General features: G+C 36.5%; 1 protein-coding gene across 2 annotated transcripts in view; it reads right to left on the bottom strand.

The window, feature by feature from the left end:
- Window positions 1–18,583, bottom strand: part of SGSM3 (small G protein signaling modulator 3) — a 1,391,341-nt gene that overhangs the window by 259,206 nt on the left and 1,113,552 nt on the right. For both annotated transcript variants that reach the window (XM_044068352.1, XM_044068343.1), the window contains exon 18: window positions 3,647–3,695. In XM_044068352.1, coding sequence (XP_043924287.1) covers window positions 3,647–3,695 — 49 coding nt within the window. The remainder of the gene's footprint in view (window positions 1–3,646; window positions 3,696–18,583) is intronic.

Raw genomic sequence — 18,583 nt, 5'->3', positions numbered from 1 at the left:
TACCCCTGTTTTAAGCTAACTATTGACCATTTCTAATGACTGATATTTTGTTCTGAATGCCAGCACTCTTTTGACTGGTTTCCCTTCCACTCGCTTTCTAATCCTAATAATGATCTAATTTTCTGTTCCAATCTTTCCAATCCTACATCCTCTCTACCAGGTAAAAAAAAAAAAGATTTAGGGGCAACGGCTGCCTACTGCTACTAAAGACTGAAAAAATATTGCATGATACAAAATATGCTGGAACAAATGGACAGCCACAAAAAAATCTTTGTTCTCTCTCCCTTGAAAATATGAGAAGACAAATTAAAATGGGCATAAAGTACTAAAGCCATCTGCTGCAAATCACAGCAACAGTCCTTAACTAGAAACCCTAAACCATACTAGGCTGAAGAAAAACAAAGCTTTCAGGCCAACACACTCAACTTAATTTCACCTCTCTTGGATGCCTAAAGAAAACTTCACTCACTGCTTGACTCAGCACAGTTTTAAGAACTTCTACTCATCTCCTGATCTGCCTCCCAATTCATCAACTCTTTTTCAAACCTTTTACGAATTCCCACAACTTCTCAAATCTATTATTTTAAATCAAACCCTTCTATGTAACTCTTCACATAATCCTAAAATTTTAAACAGATGTCAGCTTCTCAGTCTCCTTTACCTCGATTCCTTCAAATTGCAACAATTTTCATAATCCATCCATTTACTTACACATTCTCTCTCTCTCTCTATGCAAGAGTTTTATTCCATGTAAACAGAAGACCACTGTTACCATCACTCTTCATAGATTCTCCAAACCCACTCTCCCTGAATACTACTGGCCAGTTGCTAACATCTCTCCACTTGAAAAACATATTCCAACACATTAATCAGCACAGGTTACATCCAGGATTTAACAACCTAACAGCACTATATCGGGCCACTGACATACCTTTTAAAATATGGATAAAGGGCTTTTCAATGGTGTACTATTCCCCAGCTTGAAAAAAAAAAATAAGACAGCGCACCTCTACTACTTGGTCTCAACAACAGTGGCTTCTCACTTAATGCAATTAAGTAGTTTGATAACCACTACTATAACACCTTTCTAGATAATTTACTCTATTTCTCTGTCCACCACTGCAACTTAATTCAATGTTAGACAAGGTCCAATTCATGAACTCATTCATTTCACTAGATTTACTAACACTGTTGCTGCTAACATCAGATTAAAATGGTGTTTCAAACAGAAGATATTCTACTTCCAAAAGCCTCACAATTCACATCTGAAATGCAAACATTTTTCCAAGGTAATGTCAATAAAGGTTGCTCTTGGTTCTTCCACAGCACATTAAGCTTTAATTCCATTAAAGCAAAAATCAGTGGCCTTAGGGAGATTTTAACATCAGTCTGTCTGATCTTTCTGGTAATCATCCTATCTCATACACTAAGGCCTATGAATATCTAGGCATTCTACTTGAATCTTCATTAAGTTCCCAGTATTATCCTGACAATTTTGTTTTCAAAACCCTTAACCATCTCATGATTGTCTAATCTTCTCACTTAAGAAATCATAAACGTTTGTTAAAAATGTAATTAATCTTTAACTCATTCACTTCAATGGAGCTCTGCAGGTTTGTACTCTTATTTCCAATGACTGCATCCTGAGTTTTTGACAAAAAAATCAAGCCATGTCCTCTCATTTTAAATAACTGTTCATATCTCTGGAGCGATAAGGGTTAACAAGAAAACGTAAATGGCAAATTGCGCAGCACAAACAAATCTTTATGGTGGTCATATTCATTAGATTATAGGTCTTAAACTGGAATTTATAAATAATAATAAGCACAGAAAATATTAATTCTGTACTATACAATAAATAACTTAAAATATCGGTAATAACGCAAGCTACACACACAGTGTCAGCAGCATTTTGTTTATCCATATGTGAGTTCTCATAATAGACTATGCAGTCCAGTCTGCGTTACTTGATTAATGAGAGAAATACATATTTTATTTATTTATTTTACATTTGTTGACTGGGCTAGTCTAACTGGATATATGTCAATTTTCAGTAGAAGCTCAAGGAGAAAAGCTCCAAGAAAAAAGATGTATTATACATAGAGTCTACAGAAAATAGTGGAAAATACACAATACTATTACATAAGTATGAAACTGATTAGTAATATGTTTTAGCAACAATTTTTAAAGTTACAAAATAGTAAAAAACATATTGGTTTTATAAAGTTGTATAAAAGAAATAAACAAAAAACATTTAATGTGCATGAGTTTATGCAGCACAGTAAAAAGGGAAAAAGAAAAAAATGTAATTGAATCAAAAGAAAAAAACATGTAGAGGATAGAGAAGTACCGGAAAAACAATGTTTTTAGTGGATATGTATTTAGAGAAAGGGAGAAACAATATGAGTCAGTATTGGTGCAGGGGCAGGTCCATTTGTTTTTAATGAAGATTTTCAATTGTTTTTTGAAAAGTTAGTGGAAGTAAGGGATGTAATTTCTCTTGGAAGTTTGTTCCAAGTATTTCCAGCAGCATTGGAGAACAGGCAGTCCCCAGATTTGTTATTGGATTTTATGGTGGCTACTTGTAGTTTTTTAGTGGCTCTTAAGGTTGGAAGATTTTTATAGGAGTTAAAAATGTTAGAGTATGGGAGTATTTGTAGGATGATGTAAAACCCTGTGGATAAAATAAGTTGCTGGAAGAGAAGTTGATTTTGTACTTCTAGCCATCCTAGAAGTTTAAGATTATGGCAATGGTGGGTACGGAAAGGGGCACCAGTGGCAAATCTGGCTATGTTGTTATAGAAAGTTGCTAGTTTATTCAGACTGCTTTTGGATAGGTTAGTGTAGATAGGGGAGGCATAGAGAAGGGTGGAAATAAGGTGGGTTTGGGTAATAGCTGAGGGTGTGAGAAAGGGTTTGATTCTATAGAGGAATCCAAGTTTTCTGTTAACCGATTTAATAGTTGAGTTAATGTGTGTGTCAAAGTTGAGATTGTTATCTATTGTTATACCCAGGAGTTTAGTGGTGGTGTCGGGAGCAATTTCATTGCCATTATTTGATATAAGTACGAAATTTATGGGAGGGAGACTTCTGTGTGGGTATAAACAGTAATAATTTAGTTTTATTTGGGTTAAGGAGGAGATATCTTTGATGGAACCAGTTTTCCACTAAGGTAAATGTTGTTTGTGTACTGGTTTGTAGTTGAGCTGGGGAGGATGCTGTACATATCAAGGTCGAATCATCAGCATATTGAATGCATGTAGTTTGGGATAAATTATGAATATAAACAATGTATGTACAACCATATCTCTAACAGCACTAGAAAGGAGTCATGTATCAGTCAGTTTTGTTGCCCATCAAGTACGTTTTGAGATGAAATCTTTCAATAGGCTGTATGTAGCATGGTTTTGGAATCATTATTGCAGACATGAGCAGGCTAAATGCATCAGTAAGATATATTTCGAGAAACATCTGGGCCTGGTTGCAAGGCTGCAATGAGTTAAATGTGAATATACTCTTTCCTGTGTCATTAAGAAATATCCAAAATTACAAGAACAAAATAAATAAATATATTGCTTTTATTAACTTTTCAACCAACCTGTTGGTTCTATCTTGACTTAGTCCATAATGTGCCTCAGATACTCACCCGATAAAGTAGTTCTTCTGGAGTTAGCACTTTTCCATCTTCATCTAACCTAAAACATAAAATAAAAGACAATATTGATTTGGATCATGGCTAGATTATTTCAAAGAGATAAAACTGAATTATAAATTAATCCAAAAACAGGTTTGAAAAAACAGCAACACAGTCCGAGAAGAGTCAAATAACACTATTTATTCCACTGTTTAAAGCGCTTTTCATCTGCCTGATAGCAAACTTCTTCAGAAACAGTTACAGCAATAAAAAACCTTCCTTATATGTAAGACAGGTGATCAGCATTCACCAATTGCATCACTTTGTTCTACTTAAGCAAACACACTTTAAAATTAAAGTGACAACTGCTGATAACCAGTAATACAACAACATTAAAGTATATAAACACATTAAAGCATGTAAATATGTCTACGACAGTTACCACAATACACAAAGGTAAAAACATTAAAAGTTATTTTGCAAAACCCAACCATTGACAGAAATAATATATGTTTTTAACAAAATGTGACTCGTCTCTGCAATGAGAATGACCAGTTTGGACGAAGACATTTCTGATGAATGTGCTGTTTTAAAAAGCATGTTTTTGCACCGTGGATACCCAGCCCCCCTCTTGGATGCCCTTATCCAAGAGGTTACAACTAAGAGAGTGGATAGGGTATACATTCCTTTACTTAGTGCTAAACCCCTACTGACACCATCTAGTATGCAGAATGTAGTGGAACAATATTCAGACACCACTAGTAGAGCATTGGTTAGTGAGGACAAGAATGTCACATTGTCCTTCATCACTACATTCAGTTCACACAGTTACTCATGTTTGGACATATTACAGAAAAATTGGGACCTTTTTAAGATGTAACCTAACATTTACGTTAAAGTAGGTGAGACCCCTAGAGTGACATTTAGAAGAGAGAAGATCCTTAAAACCCTCTTAGAACAGCAATACACCCCAGTAGTACGGAATACTGGGATGAATAAATGTCAAAATTGCAACTATTGTAAACTTGTAGAAGTCACTAATTCGTTTAAGGTTAACGGTACACCTTATAAATTGAAAGGCAGATTCAACTGTAATTCGTCTTTTGTAGTTTACTTGGCTAGGTGTACATTCTGTCCTGCTTTCTATATAGGAAAGACGGAGTGGAGGCTCCATGACAGAATTTATGAACACCAATATGCTATGAATAAATGTAAACTGGAGAATGTGCTAGCTTAGCACACTATTTCTAATAAAGAGCATGTTTTTAAATTTATTATCACTGATCAAGCCAAGTATGACAGTAGAGGTGGCCCTAGACCACTCAAACTTGAAGAACTTGAATTAGCCTGGCAAGTGAGGCTGAATGCCTACAATTTTCCTGGGTTGAATGACTCATGCTCAATTAGTAGCATTCTCAAACTAAAGAGCTTGCAGAGATGAGCCACATTTTGTTAAAAACATATATTATTTCTGTCAATGGTTGGGTTATACAAAATAACTTTTAATGTTTTTACCTTTGTGTATTGTGGTCACTGTCGTAGACATGTTTACATACTTTAATGTGTTTATATACTTTAATGTTGTTTTATTACTGATCATCAGCAGTTGTCACTTTAATTTTAAAGTGTGTTTGCTTAAGTAGAACAAAGTGATGCAATTGGTGAATGCTGATCACCTGTCTTACTTATAAAGAAGGTTTTTTATTGCTGTAACTGTTTCTGAAGAAGTTTACTATCAGGCTGACAAAAAGCGCTTTAAACAGTGGAATAAATAGTGTTATTTGACTCTTCTTGGACTGTGTTGCTGGTTTTTCAAACCTGTTTTTGGATTTATTTAGTTTCTTGCCTTGTTTGTGTTCCCTGAATTATAAATTAGTCATTTGATGCTAGAAAAACACACACCAGACACAGCACATAGCTGCTCACAAATATAGAAGCTAGCAGTATATAACTTTTTTCAACATTTCAAGTGATACTGTTATCTATTTCTAAGCTACATCATTGTCTTCAGCAGTGGTTCACAAGCAAGCAATAATACCAGACAGAGTGGACATTATCAGATAATTAGCACACTCCCAGGGTGTTGTAAGGCCCAACGCAACAAGTGGAGGGTCTTACCACCCCTAGAAGGGTTTTAATCCCCTGATAACACCCATCCTGGAGGGCATTACTGTGCTTAGAAAATGGGCTACAAGTTAAATTTTTTTTTTTTTTTTTTTTTTATTTTATTACTATATAAATTATAATATATTTATGTAAAATAGTTACTCCATGCAATGTTTCAAACTTGCGGTAGCAAATGAAATGGTTATTGAAGGAAGTGTTTTACATCAAAAATATAAATTACGCAAGTATTTGATGTCTACACACACATGTACCCAGCAGTTACAACCTCTTTGTTGAGTGAATACACCTCAGATGGCTCACTGAGATCAAATGAATGCAAAGAAAAATCAGAGAATGCAAGGCATTGGAACCTACCTAATGCCTCTTAACTGTCCCTAATTTTGAAGTACAGCTCATATCAGTTTCTTGTAGAATGATTTGCTAGCAAATCACTGAGGATTAAAGCTTGTCAATAATGCTACTGTTTTAAGCAATGTGTACTGATGACCTGCCTACTGCAATTGAAAGTTAGTATGCACTGCGTCTGTCTCGTTCTCATGCTACAGTAAAAGAGAATTCCTGCACGTAAGGCAATTGCACGGCTTCAATTCCAATTTGAAATACAGCAAAATAAGCCAGCAAACTGTGATAGTGAAAAAAATCAATATTTTAATATGTCAGCAAAAGAAAAAAAGGAAATAAACAGACCGGTTTTGGCTAATATGGTTACATAGCCTTCCTCAGTGTAATCATATTAGCCGAAGCCGGTCTGTTTTTTTCCTTTTTTTCTTTTGGTGATATGTATTAAAATAGTGATTTTATTCAGCATCACAGTTTGCTGTCTTATTTTGCTGTCTTTCTCATGCTCACACACAAGTGCATGCATGTATAGGATCTATATCACATTGTCAAATTATGACAATGTCGAATGGCTAAAATGTTAAAAGTGCCATTCATTGAAACTGTTCTTGTGGGGGGCTGTGCCCCCCACACCTCTCGCTAATTATATATACCAACTCCGAGATCGCACTACAGTGAGGAAAGGGCAAATTTTCTTATCACCACTATACTGCGATCCCACAAAAAACTTTTCGATGAACGGCACTTTCGACATTTTAGCCGTTCAACATTGTCATAATTCGACAATGTGATATAGCCCGCATGTATAATTTCTTTTTTACTTACTTTTGTTAAATCTCACTAAACAGCAAAGCAGAGCTTAGCAAGTGCAAAATACCATCCATTTGCTTTTTTTTTTCTGTCCTAGATTCAAGGCAGCTTAATATACTGACATGAAGCAGCAGACCTGTTTCTGGCATTACCTGTACATAAATACCCTGTTGGAGAGCATTCAGGCTGACAGGCTGAAGATGTACATTTCACCCAATCTCTAAGGTACTTTTATCAAGCAATGCACAGAAGTAATTCTTCTAATTTTATCTGTACACAAACTCGCATAACTACCCAGCTACATACAAATACAATTATGTATGTATATATACATACACACACATATATATATATATATATACATACATACACACATATGTATGTATATATGGGTCTACTTCAAAACATCAACTTACCAGAATATTGAATCCCGCTTCATCAAGCTGACTTTGCTGAATCTTCAGTACATCGAACACACTGAACAATAAAAATTAACCCTGGGTCGACAGCCACTTGACCATAGGACAAAACAACAAACAGTGAAACAAGAAAACCCCCCAAGTGGGGGTCACCCCCCCTAACTAAATATACCATCTCCGAGATCACACTACAATGGGGAACAGGCAAGGTTCACCATGGTGGTCATGTTGTTCTTTTCCCAGGGCTGATTTTCACTGTTCAGGGAGTTCGATGTACTGACAATTCGGCAAAGTCATCTCAAAGTGGGATTCGATACTCTGGTACTTCGATGTTTTGAAGGGGACCCATATATATATATATATATATATATATATATATATATATATATATATATACACACACACACACACAAACAGACAAACAAACCTATTTGGATCAACTTCTGAATCTTGAAATACTGAAATGTCGAATTTCAGTTATTTCGAGACCAGAATTTCAAAACTGCACAAACACGAAAACACACAACACCAAAACATCAGAAAAACACTAATAAAACTGAAAACAAATAACACGAGCATATGTTTTTGCAGGGATCAAGCGCCCCTGTGCACCCCACACCCCCACTACTTATATATACCAACTCTGAGGTTGCACTAACTCGAAAAAAATAAACACAAACCTACTTTTACGTGCCCTACACTCCCATTGCACACTGTCATACTAACACTCACTAATAACACACACACTACACATGTGCAAACATCACCACTTTCAATATTAACGCACACACTCACCTACCCACCTCAACCTACACTTAAAACTCTCTCCAAAAATTAAAACTAATACAATTCTACCCAAAACCCTAAAAAAGTAAACATCTACATGAATTTCCATACATAACCCGACATCGGCCACCATGTAGAAATCCCAGACCACACTGTCCCTTTAAAGAGACAGGAAACAATAAAGTACACACCTACCATGGACTTGGGAAACTTAGATTCGTTGAAGTGTAGTTTCAATTAACTGCACTTTTGGCATTCTGGTCTCGAAATACTGAAATTCAACATTTCAGTATTTCGAGATTCAAAAGTGGACCCACACACACACACATATACATGTGTATATATATATATATATATATATATATATATATATATACACACACACACACACACACACACACACACACATTCCCCTAATACCCTTATCACATTAGTATCTTTAATCAAAATACTCTGTTCTGTGTACTGTTAATAATATGAATATTCCGCTACTACTATAGTAAGAATGACTGAAAGTATTTACAATAATCTTTTTGTGACAATAAAATTAAACAAAAGCTGGCTTTAACAAACATGGGATATTGTTATGTCCTGCCAGTGACAACCGAGGATAAGCCAATAAAAAACGTATTTATATGCAAACATGAATGATTTGGAAACTCCCCAAGAAACCGTTGATTAATGCATGAATGCAGATGTGGTGAATGTAAAGAAGATTTACAGCCTTGCTTGGAAGTGCTTGCATGGGTATTTATATACCCAAGCACACTCCAAAGAGTTTTTCCTGCAGTAGACTACAAATGTTAGAGGTGTGATGAGGAAGAAAGAGGTAACTGGGACCATATTTTTTGGGAATGTAACAAGTTGGCAGATTTGAAAAAATTTGTGAAGACTACTCTGTCAGAAATACTGGGTGAGCAAATCAATTTAAGTAAGGAACTGATTTTGAGCTGTGATACAGAATAGGAATTGCCTAGACATAGTAGCCCTAGCTAAGTTTAATTCTGGTGGCTGTCAAAACAGCAATGATTAGAGAATGGAAATCAAAGTCTAAACCAACCATTCTAATAGTAGTGTGTACAGTAAGAGACATAAAAGAACTGGAAGTGGGATCTTTAAAAAGGTGGCAGCAAATTACATACAGAAATAAATGAAAATTGTGGGAACAAGACATTCAGAATAATGATTTGGAGGAGGAACGAGGTTTAAGGGAAGGCATGAACTGAATGAGCTATGTATGTAATGTATGACTGACAATGTATAGAAGACTATATGTGATGTATAATGTTTGCAACTGAAAATATATCAATATTGTTTGTTTTCATTTATATAAAAGTATGATTGCATGTGTTATAAATGATACTTCAATAAAGAAGTTTCTTGATTAAAAATATAAGAGGAATTAGAGATTTTAATCTGCAAAGAGAAAAAAGTACATCAAGGTTATAGGAGAGCTACCCTGTAAACATATTTCCTTTCACCAGAGTGCATTTTCTTCCCTCTCTTTCATCACTTCACCTGTCACATCTGAAAATATCCTGCCAAGTAAAATACACAAACAAGATACATGTAACCCTTTTTGTTATTTTAGACCCTTTGGGTTCGTATTCATATTCAGTCATAAAATTCACTGCTTTTCAATGTGCCATTACTGCTGCATTTTTTTCTCTTCACTGGGGGGTCATAATCTTACTGAGCTTTTTGTAGTCCTGGTAGTCACTGAGGTGTACCTGACTAGTTGGCTGAGTTTTGCAAGCTAGGAAATATGATCCTTTGACTGATTAAGGGAAGGAAGAGAGGGGAAGACAGATCTGAAAGTCTCAAGCCTTCACATTTTAAAAATATGGGTTATATCTGTTATTTCTGTATATTTTTACAGATTGTCCAAAATATGCATAAAACAAGATGTCATTGCAAAACAATCACTGGCACTTTTACTGAGGTTCTCAAACTTTAACAGTATTTTTCACTGTTTCTATTCTGAGTGAAACTGAATTGTGGTAGGACAGCAAAGACTAGAGCAAATTAATTTAATCAGCTGGTCCTTCACAATGCATTATAGGAAACAGTAATGCTTTAGGAAAAACAAGATCACATTAGAATGCCTGCCCAAATGATATCACTCATGGTTAGAAAAAAATTAAATTAAGAATAACTACTTATTTTACTGCATGTAGATTTGAATTGCACAGAACCTGAAAATCTATTTTTGTTTTCTTTTCCATTTTTGCCCATAGTGGTCCTTTAAAATTAAAACAGCAAAGGAGAAAATAACCACTCATGAATCCATTAGCTAAAACATGATGAAATACACTGAAGAAATGACAAGAAATTATGTCACATTTAATTTGGTGATTTAAATAAAAGATAAGAGTTAAGGTAACACTTTTCATATAACAATGACCAGCACATGTCCATCTTTATCATTGCATTGTGTTAAAATGCCACAATGCAAGATTGTAAGAAGGCATACTTTCTTGAAATAATTAGACTTTAAATGGTCAGAACAACATGCAAAAATGTGAGTTGCTCTGGGACTACATTAAAAGGGATGTACTGAAGGCAATAAGTGAATGCATAATCAAAGCATAAATTAGTAAAGTAATAGGAAAGCCTATGTTGTTCATAAAGTCAACAAGGCATACATCTAAAGAAAAACATAACCAACCAAATAAAGATGAGCTGGGACTTGAATGAAACACAAAATCTGATACAGATAAAACACATGCAAAAAGACAACTGAAACTCTGAAGGCAAATTTTGAGTTAAAGCATGGCAGAGAAAGTTACATGAGGAAAACTGGGCTTTACATGTACATGGAGAAAGAAACAAATACCAATTTCTTATCACTTGACAACAAGCATCATAGACTGAGCAGCAAAGCATGACATATGCCAAAAATGTGAAATTGCACCATTATCAAATGATTCAACAGCCTCTCAGCAGAGAACTAATACTTTGTGACACATCCATCCTGTGCCCTCTCACATGGTTTATCATAACTTTTAGGCCCTCATGCTCATGAAGGCATAATCCCCTTTGTCCCTTGCCAATGTTGCTGTATACAGGATAAGGAATGTGTGTGCACCAAGTGGTTCTTCCAGTTCATGAGCATCCCTTTAATAAAATTCCACACAAAGGAAAATAAAGAAAACTACAAAGATGTAAAATCATAAACCTTAAACTTGAAGGCTTATTTAACAAAGAGTTCCAGTGTTGGTATTCAGGACTGTAGGGGATGGATGGATGAATCAATGAATAAATAATAAATACATAAATAATAAAATAAAGACGGAGTATTGCTAAAAAGTAATAAAACTACTGAGGGACCTCTCAAAGATCAACTGATATGGTGTATACTTCAGTAATTACATGTCTGTTTCACTTTGAACAGCCTCCGGGGTTAATTCTTAATCAGAATCAGCACAATTCATACAAAAGCTCTGAAACAAGAAGCTGAAGAGCAGGAAACAAAATAACTAATGGAGGGAATGAAGTCAAAATACTCTGTAGAATGGTCCTCTTAAGGACTCCCCACCCTTGGACTGGGGATCAGATAGACATTTTTGGCGAGTGTATGCACCAATAACCAAGTGATCATAAAGCAAATGTCACAGTGGACATCGTCCCAAACCAAACAATGTGAGCAGCCACACCTCAAAAGCAGAATGCCCTTTGAACTCAGCAGTCAAACAGCAACTGGCATACTGTTGGCAAAAGATAATGCATTGGTAAGCTGCTTATACACCTTCTGCTTAACCAGAAGGTAACTCTCTTCTTGCAGCAAAGGAGTCAAACAACTGGGATGTCTGCTTAACAATCCACCTTCAGGTAAAGCTGCAAGTGATAGTGCACAAATGCCTCCTGTATTCTGGATTTTTCCAAAGAAAACAAAAAACTAAGGGACACCTTGTGTATTAATTTTGGGAAAACCGGGATTAGTCATGATTGCAGCCAATTCTTGTGCAAAAACACATTTAATTCCTTGCACATACAAGTCTTCTGCAACTTCAAAATATGGTGAGTGGGGTGATGGTTACTAAGAAGAGGTCTTCTAGAATGTAAACATGCCAGCGTGAAATGAGGACAGCAAGTTCAACTCTTATGATGGAGAACTGTTCTTGACAGGGGGGGGGGGGGGCTTAAGACAGAGACTCTTATTCAAGAACTATGCATCTATGGAGGAGATTACAGAGAAAGGAAGAATTACTGACCATGTGTGTATCACATTGGTGACACATCCAATCCTCAGATTCACAAAAAAAATTTAGAATGAAGAGGTTCATAGGTTTATACTAGGCTATCTACCCTAAGGCATTTATAAGCCTAGCCCAAAGTTATGTGGCTTACGCCACCCCTTATGTTAGAAATAATGTGCCCATTAGTTTGTTGTGCCTCTGTCCAGCAGTGACACAGAAATGATTCCTGGGGTAAACCTACGATCTCCCATCCACCGGTCAAGATTTTTCTTGAACAGAGCCAGCGAGGTGCTCTGCCTCGCATGGAGCGGGATTTTATTCCACAGCATGGGTAGTCTCTGGGTGATAAATCTATCCCTCCAGCACGTCCTATTTATATCCGTGCTAAGGTTTAAGTCACTTGCTCTAGTGGTTCTGGTGGATTTGGATTTTTTGAGGTGGAGCATGTCCATTAATTCCGGGTTGGTCATGGCCTTGTATGTCAGGCACAGGTCACCTCTGAGCAGACGGTATGCAACTGAATAGAGTTGGAGTTTCTTCAGTCTGGCAGTATATGACAGGTTTTGGAGTCCCTTTATCCTTTTGGTGAGGAACTTTTGGGGTCTCTCCAATTGCTGCAGGTGTCGGGTGAGATACATCCCAAATGGGGCATTGTACTCGATCACTGGCCTGATAAGTGAAGAGTACAGGGGAACAATGACCTCACTTGATCTGGATGTGAATCCCTTCATGATCAGATGGGCAATGTAGAAGGTCTTCAACCACTTTAGCAACGTGAGTGTCAAACGAGAGGCCACTGTCAACCTGGGTACCCAGGTCCCTGATAACCTCTTCTGTGCTTAGTGGGTTGCCACCTATATGGTAGCTTGGGGTTACCTTGTTTTTCCCGAAGGGTATGACTATACACTTTTTTGCGTTTAACTTCAGGCCATGGCTCTGGCACCAGCTATCAGTTTCCGTGAGACCCCTCTGAAGGATGTCTGTGTCCGATGTACTATCCACTATGGCACCCAGTTTGCAGTCATCCGCAAACTTTGTCAGCCATAGTCCTCCTATGTTTGCCTGTACTTCTGAGAAGTAGATGCCGAACAATAGGGGGCCAAGGACTGAGCCCTGTGGGACACCACTTGTAACCGGCTTGGAGTCTGACATGGCTCCAGCAACTCTAACCCTGTGGGTTAAGAGGAGGAGGTCTCTTCTTCCTTTTAGCCACCCATCTGTGTTTCTATCTTTGTCTACATGAAGTCATGAAAAGCCAAAAATGTCAAAGGTTTACCTTAACTCATTGCTTCCTACAAGAGTACAGTCACCAGGAAAACAGAGTGCATGCGCATCCCGTAACAGTATACTTCTCTGTACTCCTGAAACAAGTTGTTGCCGTTTTCAAAGTCTTATTTCTGAAGTCCTGGTTAAGGCAGACACATTAAACAAAGGCAGCGAGTATGCATCTACAAGCTGACATTATCTGCTAAACATGCCAGTGACATGGTCAGAATAGGATGTGCAGAGCTGGAGTTACTAAGGAGTTTTTGCAAAAAGTTATGAAAGATATGACATTTTCATGTTTACATCAATACAAAAATACAGTGCAATACTCTTTGCTATGGTGGTGTATTCGAGCAGTGGCTGCTAGTTAAAAATGACACTAAAATGTGGGTTATGTGAAGACATTATGAGATACAATTGTTCTTTTGGTAAAGTAGTTATGACTATTACCTATATTTTCATAACTGCATTCATTTTACATAAGCTATTTGACCTACAGATCAAGATAAGGTGCCATCTTATACACCAAATTAAAGTACACAATGTTGACACTGATACTTGCCATCTAAAACAGATGGTTGTATGAAGTAATATTGTTTTGAACTATTGTAAAAAATATTACATGCATAATTAGCATAAACTGAGCAATATCAAAAACAGTAGTATCCTATCCCAGTTGTCACATGTTACTGTAACGAACAGGTGAACAATTCACTCACTGATATCTTGGATTTACCTTGCACACTTACGGAGCTATAACCCTTGCTTCACTAGAACACTAGCATTTTTAAGCAAATAAAATACAAATTTTCTTTTGTAAATCTGCAATATAAAATCGGCATCTAAAAACAGACCTTTAATACTAACATCAGTTTGTAGCCTACTTTCTACCAAAGAGCTATCATGTTTTACATTTTTTGTAGCTTGCATCATTTATCAGACATTATAAATGTAATGAAGCATGTTTTCAGTAGAGGAATTTGGAGAAAACCTCTCAGGAAGCAAGTGGTTTCCTGACTTAGAAGGCCTCAGGAAGCAAAGGTGTCAATTTCCTTCCTGTTATTCAGGATTAAATGAGTTAACTATAAAGCTCTTACCCAGATCGAGGACATATCTGCATGAAAACAGACAAACTTGAAGACCTATCAATGGGATGAAAGGGGAAGCTGGAAGGCACAGAAAGAGATCCACCATGTACATTTGCAAGCAGCACTCAAATAAGGCTTTCAGAAAGGACAGAATCATAGACATCTGACCTGTCAGATGGAACATCAGGAGTATGGAAACCTATTACGGCAGGAGTCACAATCTCAAATAAATGTAGCCCTCCTCCAATAGTAGCAGAGTTCTATACATAGCTCAAAACTAGATGATGTACAGCTAAAGCATAGATAGTCAGAAACTATACCTCAATTCCAAGGACAGAACAGAATGAGTTTAGGTCTTTTTGATCAAAACTTTTACCAGCAAACACTGTGTTAGAGGAAACCCACTGGCTACAAATGTCTCTTTTCAGACGGCAACAAAGGCAAAGGGGTACTGACAGGTTAAAATAACTTACAATCACACAGCAGGCACATGGAGGTTCAGTGAATCAAACTGTGGGCCACAGGAAATAGCTCATTAACAATTCACAGTCATAATCCATGGTGTTAAACTGCTAAACTAATCTTAAGAAAAAATAAGGCTCATGGTCACAATCGGCTGCCACAAGGAGCTTCTACAAAGTCTGACCAAAGACATGGGAAAGCAAGTTACTAAACTGCTCATTTTATCACCACAGACTGAAGTAGCACCAGTGGAACAGAAGTGCAATTTCTTTACAAGGAAGACCCAATAACACACGTAAAAAATATACGCCTGATAGTCTGACTTCAATGTTGAGAAAGGTAATGGAAAGCAACCAAAGAACAAGGCTAGATTAAAGAAAGAAAAAAGCTTCTAGACAATCCTTCCAAAGCCCTATAGAAAGTACTAAAGGGAATTAGCAGATCTATGAGATGGCAAACTAAGCTCCAGAAAACTTGTGGGTGTCTCTTATGCAGCCAGTCTTCTTAATAAGTACAATTATATCCAGAATGAAGAACTTTCTTAACCAAGTCAGTCCAGTCAGACCACACCTCAGAAGCATCCCAAATGCCTTCAGCTTAATGAGGGTTAACAAAGATGTCAAAAAACTTTTGGACTAACTAGACTCTAAGTGCAATCCAAAGCTAGCAACAATACAGTCAGACCACACCTCAGAAGCATCCCAAATGCCTTCAGCTTAATGAGGGTTAACAAAGATGTCAAAAAACTTTTGGACTAACTAGACTCTAAGTGCAATCCAAAGCTAGCAACAATACAGCCACCTTTTTTAAAACGGCTGCACCTATAACAGTTCACCCCCTTTGCTAACATCTTCAATGCATCACTTCTAGCAATAGTACCTTTTCACATAGAAAGCCACTAATAATACCACTCTCAAAACTGTCAAATCTAAAAGATTCCCAAGATTATCATACCACTGCTACTGTTTTTTCCCCCAGAAATAATCACATAAATAATTTGGGTTTCAGGAAAGGTAACAATACCCTCAATGTCATCTGCAATGTGACAGATAACATTTATTGTACAAAGGAGCAAGACCTTTCATTGGATCTGTATTTTTAATCTTAGAGAGCCTTTGAGTCCAATAATTACTCATCAATACTATTGAAACTATAAACAATACAGTTTGGGACATAGCTCCTTAGCACTTACCTGAAGGGTCAAAGTTTTAGGTCATTAGTAATGTACATAGTTCAGAAAAAGGACAATTTAAAGCAAGAACACCACATGTCTCAGTCTTTATTATTTTCTTCATGTGTACTGAAAACCTAACTGCTGCTATACTAGATATGAAAATTACACTACATATCAACAATCTCATCCTAGTCAGTGAGGCCAAAAGTGATATAAAAATCTACAGGAATACTGCAAAAGATGTACAACTTGTTCTTTGATAGAAAACTTACTGGCAACTCAAATAAAATAAATGTATGCTATTTGATATATCACAAAAGCTTGGCAAAAAAGGTCCCATGAAAATAAAACAGCCAAACAAGAATACTGATGAATAAACAGATCATTACAAACATTCAGTTGTATGGCTGGAGTCTTCTCTAATGATAAAGATTTGCATCAAGAATTGCACAGTTAAAACAATGAGGGAATATCAACTCAAGTAACAAAAGCCTGGAAGAAAAGAAGCTTGACATAGCTATTCAGATGAACTGATAAAAAACTGCAAAAATCAGAAGTTGAAATGAAGAAAAGGTAGGCTTAGTATGAGACTTCTCAAGAAGAGCTGTTTCAAAAAATGGTAGAGTTAGAAGACAGAGCTTGTAGGGAAAACCCGAGATTTTCTGCTGTACCAGAGAAACTGGAAAGAAGACTGTAGTCATTTTATGAAAACACAAATAAGCAACTGGACTGGTATTCTACTGCAGGATTTGTTAACTGATAGGACACATTGTGTGTATGTTTCAAACATGGCCATGAGAAAGCAGCCAAAACCTGTATTAGTAAAGATGCAATCATACCAACAGAAAGGCAAAACTGTTAAAGAAAGGAAAGTATTAAAAAATGGAGACAGCGGAGTGTTTGTCGAAAATGATTATTCACTGTACACCAGGCAGTAAAGAAACAAATTTATCCCAGCAATCAGGGAATGTCGAGAGGCAGGTGCGAGATGCAAGCTGCTGTATTTGGCTGTCTTCAGAATGTTCTTTTCTTTCCCTGGAGGGTCAGTGACATTTTATGGATGCAGGACAGGCCAAACAGGAAATAAAAAGAAAGTTTATCCAACAAAAAGTGAGAAAGAAAACAGAAGGGTGCTCTGCTTCTCATCCTTCTGACAATAAAGTACATAGGAATACCTTGCCTGTGAAACATTTTCCCATGTTTCAAAGGAAAATACTTGAGAGAGGGAAAAAAACACAACTAGAATAAGGGATACCATAGACTTGATCCATAGTATAGTGCTGGCAGTTGGAATGAACAGGAAAGAAGACCAGCAACACTGAACTGTTTGAATAAATGCAGACTATAAATCATCAATCATATTTATAAAATTTGGCATAGCAAAAAAAAAAGTGTCTGAGAAAGATTGGACTTCTATAGACTTTATAAAATCTCAGGTGTCTCAGGGTAACAAAATCCACCATAAGCCACACCACGGTAAAAAGGTGAACACTTTATTCAATAAGATAAAAAATGTTAAGCGCTTTCATCTGTAATATATATTAAACGACTTCATCAAAACATTTGCAATAGTGCAAACCAACCTCTTTTAAAATAAGCAATTAATGATGTCACTAATGACTGACATAAAATTAAAGAAATATTACTATCAACCTAAAACATACACCATAAGCATACAACTCATAAGGTAAAAAAATAAACAAAATCTTTCCATATTTCAAAGCTGTAATGCTCTTTTTTTTCTAAACTGGCAATAATGGTACATGGTCATTTAAACCTGGTGTATAGTTAGCTTTTAATCTAATAATCCAGTATACCTCCCTAAGCTCAAGCATCACTTCCCACCACCCTCCCCTGACACTACAAGGAACCACTTCGAGGATACCAAACACAAACCTTGGTGTTTTGTTGTAACAACAATTCAGGGTGTGTTTAAATAAGGCATTGTTAGAATTCCCTTTCTCTATAGCGTAAGTGTGTTCATATATCCTGGTTCTCAATTTTCTTTCTGTTTTGCCCACGTAAAAGTTCTTACACAGTGGGTACAAAACAATATAGATCACCCCTTTGGAGTTACAGTTCCCTCTCTAAATTAATTCCTTTCACACTATCCTTAATAAAAATAGTGTCATTATTACAAACCTATAGACATTGTCTACAACTATCACAACTGGTGGTACCCTTGTGTACTAGGGGGACAACAGGTGATGGGTGTTCCACAAGATATTTAATGTTGGTCCTGTTTTGCAAACTACCCTAGGACAAGAACCCAATATATT

The sequence above is a fragment of the Protopterus annectens genome, chromosome 1.part0 (genome assembly GCF_019279795.1).
Source record: "Protopterus annectens isolate FY-2018-M chromosome 1.part0, PAN1.0, whole genome shotgun sequence".
NCBI classification, from domain to species: domain Eukaryota; kingdom Metazoa; phylum Chordata; order Ceratodontiformes; family Protopteridae; genus Protopterus; species Protopterus annectens.
The sequence above is the reverse complement of the archived record's forward strand: the minus strand, read 5'-3'. Positions and strand labels throughout refer to the sequence as shown.